This window comes from Mycetomoellerius zeteki, unplaced genomic scaffold (genome assembly GCF_001594055.1).
Source record: "Mycetomoellerius zeteki isolate Tzet28-1 unplaced genomic scaffold, Tzet1.0 scaffold267, whole genome shotgun sequence".
Classification (NCBI taxonomy): Eukaryota; Metazoa; Arthropoda; class Insecta; order Hymenoptera; family Formicidae; genus Mycetomoellerius; species Mycetomoellerius zeteki.
In genome coordinates, this window is record NW_017257246.1 from 353,571 (window position 1) to 360,641 (window position 7,071).

At 36.7% G+C, this 7,071-nt stretch overlaps 1 protein-coding gene across 1 annotated transcript in view; it reads left to right on the top strand.

Annotated features, from left to right (window-relative positions):
* LOC108724019 (protein trachealess) overlaps window positions 1–7,071 on the top strand; it is a 69,469-nt gene that overhangs the window by 56,472 nt on the left and 5,926 nt on the right. The window contains 3 exon segments of the mRNA XM_018450124.1: window positions 295–533; window positions 5,998–6,074; window positions 6,412–6,501. Of these exon segments, the coding sequence (XP_018305626.1) occupies window positions 295–533; window positions 5,998–6,074; window positions 6,412–6,501 (406 nt within the window).

The following is a 7,071-nucleotide window of genomic DNA, read 5'->3' on the forward strand; positions in this document are numbered from 1 at the left end:
CAGCCAATCTTTTTTTTGCGTGTAAATAGAACGTTTTTGTAGTCATTCTAAAAGCCTATGGCCATCTTCCTCGTATGGCTATATTATCTGAGTTTACCCTATGCAGCTTATGTCATTTTGTATGTGGTGGTCCTTAAAGCTAAACGTTGACAGACGAAATTATTTGATAATCTTTTTTTTTTCTCTGGGGACTATTCTCTGTACGTGCGAATTGCGATTCAAGATAGCGTCTACTGCAATCCAAAGAGACGCGCTGTTTTCGCCGCTGTAACCGTGCGCGTGTTTACATTACAGCATCTTGGAATTGCGCAAGGAGAAGAGCCGAGACGCGGCGAGGTCGCGGCGAGGTAAAGAAAACTTTGAGTTCTACGAGCTCGCGAAAATGCTACCACTACCGGCAGCCATCACCTCCCAGCTGGACAAGGCTTCCATAATAAGGCTAACGATCTCGTACCTCAAACTACGCGACTTCTCCAGTCACGGCGATCCGCCGTGGTCCCGCGATGGTCCACTGCCCAGCAAATCCGTCAAAGGTAAGACAATATGTTTCATATCGACGACTTGCAAGAAGAAAAAAAGATTCGCTGGCACAGCATATTTCACGCTCTTACAGCGATTGTCATTGGCTCTGTTATACGGACAGTGGAAAGATTTCTTAAGAATACTAACTTTTTTCATTGAAAATTATTTAGATTCGCAAATTATTTGGATTATAATGTTTCGTCGCAAGAGTAAAATGTATTTGTTATTAAGAATGTACTATACTTCTGTATTTAATAGCACAGAAATTAACAACAAGTAAGAGTTTAATGCCTATGACGGTCGAAGCTGGATCTTAAATGCTTTAAATAGTTTAAATAATTTCTATGTGAATTTATATACTAAATATATAGTCATTTGAACTGCGCGCTGAATTGATTTTTCGTGATATTCCTGTAGTAGTTTAATTGCGTTTATAGGTCCGAAAAATCAATTCGGCGCGCAGTTCAAATGACTACATATTTAGTATATAAATTCACATAGAAATTATTTAAAGCATTTAAAATCCAGCTTCGACTGTTAGAGGTATTAAACTCTTACTTGTTGTGTATTCACATATATCTTAATAAATCGTTTATTATTATAGCAAATTAAATTTGCTTAACGACTAATTTGTATTCCTGTGAGATGTAAAATCTTGTCCGTTTTTATTGTTGTCAGATATAAATTCAGTAGTATCGAACGAATATTTTGTTTTAATTTATCGCGATAGACGTAGTCTCGCTTTCAGACAGCCGATTCAACGAAGATATATCTGCCGATGATGTCTTTTGATGGATCAGCATTTAACCTAGAGAAGGGGGAGTCATTCAGACTGTTAATAGGGATCGGGACCCGTATATTCCGTACGCCTAACTTCCTCTCTGGGGATAAGAATAAGAGAGGAAGTCAGCCGCGTTATAATTCCTTTACGCTCGCGTCGTCTGCAGTGGAGTAGACTAGCGTTGCGGCGGACACGTGCGCAATGTATCGTCGAAATATTTCATCATATGAAGAGCAGAATTCCAAAATGCATTTTGTCAAAAATTTCATTTTTTTAATTAGAAATGACATAGTGTTCAGTGTTGAAAGATTCATATTATAAGTTACTCTGAGATGTTCAGAAAGCATTTTTTCATCGTTAATTTATATGCTGAAAAAACATAGACATTTCGAAGTGCATTATGTTCTTTAACTAGAGACGAACAAAATGCATTTGTTTATTAGTAACATTTTTATCAGTTGTTTAGCACTTTTTTTAATATTTCGCATCCTACTGATTGATATATTGTTATTTTCAGTAAAGTGCGTAATTTTCTTGTGTGCGAAGTTTCTTTTTTTTCGTTTTCTGAAAATTACAAATTTTGGACAAAACGCATTTTAAAAGTCTGCTCCTCATATGTGTGTGATACGCATTTCATACTTTTAATAAAAATTTAACAATTAATACTAGACATTTAACAATTAATACTAGAACCGTCAATGGTATCTCGCTAGAACTACAGAAGGTCCTATTTGGTAATTTTTCCTATTTTTGTTTTCAGTTAGTAAAGAATTATTTTGATATTATTTGTATTCAGAATTATTTGCGTTATATTCACATACTTTTAACATTTTCTGTATTATATATCTAATACAAAAAAAAATCAAAATGGTTAGCGGGGCCAAAATATCACCTTCAGCAGTTGTATAGCAGTATTAAATATATAAATGTGTAAATCGATAAATAAAACATAAATTTGAAATAAAATAAGAAATGGAAATAAAAGTAAAAAATCATCTCAAATTTGTAATATATATCTACGTATTTTATATATTACACACATGTGTTTTATATTAAGAATTTGAATATTTAATATATAAAAATAGTCCGTTAAATTCGATCGAAATTTAATTGAAACAAAATAAAAATTAGAAATATGAGTAAGAGAAACATTTCAAGAGCGGTAATTGTGTTAAAGCTAGCAGATATTCGGCTTGCCAATTACGAATGTCTTCTCGCTAGACATGTGTCTTGTATTATCAGATAGAACTGACATCATGTCGCGATATAGTATCGTAATTCGATTTATAAAAATATGCTTCGAGTATTTTCGTGAAAGATACCTCGCCTTTATATATATCGCAATTACATGGCTTGATGAAGTACTTTTCGTCTACATAATATAACGCGAATCACACAAGAACCACTATAAGGACACGCTGGAATATATCTGACAAAGATTGTGGACAGTAGCCTCCTTGAGGAAACACGTAAACTTCGCAATAGATCGAGCTTCCAGATACCCTTTATAATTCCGGTGACCATGCAGCCTGCGAAAGAGAAAGATTTCTAGATACATAGTAATAGAGAATTGTCGGCAATCATCGAGCGATAAGATCGCCGTGGGCCTCCTTCATTTTCGTGCTTCATTTAGCGAAAAGGGAGCAGCTACCAGCTTTTATTTTTTACTCTCACGTTTTTTCATTCATGTTAGTTGAAGCGCATGTTACTCTTGCTGGTCAAGGCTTTATATCCCTCGGTATATCGACTAATCAAGCTGTTTTTTTTCCCCTAGAAAGAATAGACCGTTATTGCATTGTCGCTAATGTACTCGCTATCTATTAAGGAAAGAAAAATCCTTCGCAAAAGAGAGATCATAAAGACACCGTTGTTGAACTTGTCGGAAAGCTTCACTTACCCGCGAAGCCACCGCATATTTTTGGAGAGCGAGGGGTTGGTTGAGTTAATATTTACAGTGCGGGAGGGTCGCGAAAAGATAGAGAAAGAAAATGAGAGAGGGGTTTTGCCACGTACGCGGGTACGTATAAAGGCTTAGGTACCTCTACTACTATCCACATGAAAATCTAATCACGACAACCCCCTACGAGCGCACGCCTCGCGTTACGAACCGCCAATGTAACTAAACTAACGAAATTGAGTTAGGTGCCGCGCATCGCTGTACCGCAACTCCTCGTCAAACTAAATCCAGTGCGCCCCTCGTCTGTACGCGCCGCATGTCAGGGCCATCGTCAGAACGAATGAGAGCCTCTCGACTTAACCGAGTAAAATGATTTCGCGATTCTGAAACTCAATGCCGGCTTATGGATTCACCGAGGATTGTTTGGAATAATCGATCAATAGTTTTCACACGTACGATAATTACATGATATTCGCTCGTGGAAATGTCGGCATAGATATTTTTCTAGCTACCTAAGGTACACATGCACGGTCAAGTTATATTTATCAAAATATTGTGATAAATGGTGGAGGTGTGCTACCGGACTTGATGCGTCGACGAGGGTTGACCGCGCGGCGAGCTATAATATAATATCCGCGTTAAGGAAGTAATTTATCTTCTGTAAATCATCTAAAAAATAAAACATTCTATGCCAGATTGTTTTAAAATTTTTTTGTTATAATAAAAACATACCAACGCGTGTATCGCTTATTAACCGAAACTTTAAACCATCTATAAATATCGGCGTATCATATCGATATGTTTAATCTATTACTCAATAAGTTATTTTCATTTCGTAATCTTTAAAAAATCTTTTTGAGTTATGACAATTTTGACGATTATAAAGTGAAATTAGTTCACTTTTGATTATTGATAGAATAATGTTTACTTAATTCATTTATGATAATAACTCGAAAATCACGTTTTTTTTTAATCGTGTTACTTTCGAAATAAGGAAGCGAAATACATCCTTAAAGATTGAGACAACGAGGCGCGCGAGAGACTCGTTCGTATCGACGAAAGGGTCATTATAATTGAGAGAACAAAGGCGTTCGTCAAGAAACGAAATCCTGTTAGATTATCCCGAAGTCCAGTTCCGTACGGTAGGAAATATCGGCATTACCTTGTTGACCGAAAACCCGAAACTTAGGGTCAGTCTGGCGAGTCGGCCATTCCGCCTCATCCCGATGGACTTACGAGATTAAGCGGTTCGCGCGCGAGTTTGATCGAGTCTTCTAAGTCCTTTCATTACGGAGCTGCTGGGGAGCGTAGGATTATTATTACGGTAAGAAGTAGTCCGCGTCTTGTTTGTTAAACGAGGGGAGAAAAGAAAGCGCAAAAGGGGTCGGCACAACTGATGGCTCAACGCCAATGTGTGTACCGCGTGAGTCACGTATCGCTGATCAATCGAGGATACCTTTCTTGATAAGTATATGCCAATCTGTCGTAAGGGTTCGACATTGCGTTATCAATACTCGCTCCAGGAAATTTCAAATCTCTGATTTATTATGGATAAAATATACAATAGATTGGTGCGGAAGATTCGTCACTTTCCATTATGCTTTCATGTCGAATAAAATTTAAAAAATCGGAATTTCTTAAGGAGGTTCTTGCGATGAAATATAAAACAAGTCTATAATATACATGTAATACAAACGTTAATAATATCAATAATATCTAGAAAAAATTTCATTGACAGTTACTGTACACCATTTTGAAGATATTTAATTCTAAATTTATAGAATTTTACATTACAAGTTGAAGGTATAACCTTATTCTGTAGTTATTCTCTTTTAAATTGAGACACTTGCGTATAAGGCAGCAATTGCAAAATCGTTATAATTATGATGAAATATGATGAAATATGATGCCTGTTTGAGCATCGAAATTATTAGAAATTAATTTAATTCGCGAGATTACTACAGTGGTCGAATTGCGTTTATATAATCCGGAAATTTTTCGGCGCGCAGTTTGTTAGATTACAAATTTGGTATATATGTCAAGTACATATATATAGCATATTAGTGATTCAAAAAATTGAATTATTTAAGCATTTTAAGACCTTCCTTCGACCGATATAGGGTTCTAGTTTATCGATTGTGGTCTCACATGTACGGTCTAAAAATGAGATTATTATCGTTATATAAACTAAACATTTAAATTTGTTCTCGTAAAGTTTCATTTAAACTGACCATACAGTTTACAAAATATTTATATTTTTCAATGAAAAAAGCTTTCAATGAAAAGAATATATCTATGTCAAATAGACGAAGCGTTTACATCAAACGAGCATCGTACAACTTTTATTTTGTCATTTTAAAAATATTATTAACATATAAAATTAATAATAATTATATATAACAGCATAAGATATTGTTAGTAATCATTTTATTCCATTATCGTTTTACATATTATTATGAATAAACTGTCTATTGACTAGGAAGTAGCGCGAGAACCTCCTTAAAAGAGAAAAATTTCTTTCCAGTTAAAAAATGAATGTACGAAGTCTGTTTTGTTTCAATTCTACTTTCTGGAGACACGATAGTGTGTCTCGGCGCTAAGACATGGCGCGATTTAACTTTACTTGACAAACGTTACAATGTTGGCATTAATCTAATACAAACATTGCAGTTAGTTAAAAATTTCAAAATTGTCGTGAGAAATAAATAATTCAAACAATGATCGAATTTATACATTATTATTTTTAGGTACTATTTTAGTGTTATTTATATTATCTTGGTATGTTATCTTATAACAGGTGCTAATCGAGTCAGATCATCGTCATCTGCAGCGATAGACCATTTCGAAATTCATCAAGGTACCCACATATTACAGGTAAGTTTGCGTTGTTGTTGTAAATTAATGTAAACGATAGCATTCGCCAAACTGCAGTATTTTTTACTAAAGTACATAATACTTTTCAAATTGCACTATATGTTGCGCCACAAGCTCTTTATTCTTCAATCGAAACTGTACGAATCTATCGAGCAAATTTAAATATATTTGAAATTAACACTAAATAAAAATAATTCGGAAAAAATTATCAATATTTGGTTTATGTTTTTCTTAAGAGAGAGTATCTGTACAAATGTTTGGAAAGCGTTTTGCGTTTATCGTCTGGAAATATTCGATTCGGAGTTCTTTACAAGTATCTCGTACTTTTTGTCGTCAGTCCCTGGATGGCTTCGCGATGGCTGTCGCAGCTGATGGCAGATTCCTGTACATATCTGAGACCGTTTCGATATATCTCGGCCTTTCACAGGTAAGCGCGGTTTATCGTCATGGCGCCGATGAAGTCGGAAACGACAGGGTCGCGGATCAGAGGGTACATAGGGGAAAAGTGATAACGATAACGAGAAAGCGAAAGCAAGTAAAAAGCAACGTGGGCGCGCCAAACACGAATGCAACGTGTACCGTCAACCGGAAGGCCAGAGATAGTAGAAAGATATAAAGACATGGCAGAGGGGGAGAAGGAGGAGGAAGAGAAGAAGAGGGAAAAGTTGACGGAAGAGAAAGAGGTTGAAATGTTGAAGTTGTAGCGATGGTATAATAGCGGCGACGGTGGCGGCGGCGGTGGCGGTGGCGGCGGCGGTGACGGTGGCGGCGGCGGTGATGAAGGTGGTGGTGGCGATGGTTGCAGAGCTAGCGAAAGAGGAGGAGAAGGAAAAGTTGATAGCGTTGTAGAAGAATAAGGAGGAGAGGTCAAGGGAGGAAAAGAGGAGAAGGTTGTACGAGTTGGCGGCCATACTGGCTGGCACGACGGCGAGCATGACATAGAACGGGGGGAGTGAGGGGGAGGAAAGGGAGGGTGGGATGGGTGGATGGCGGCGGG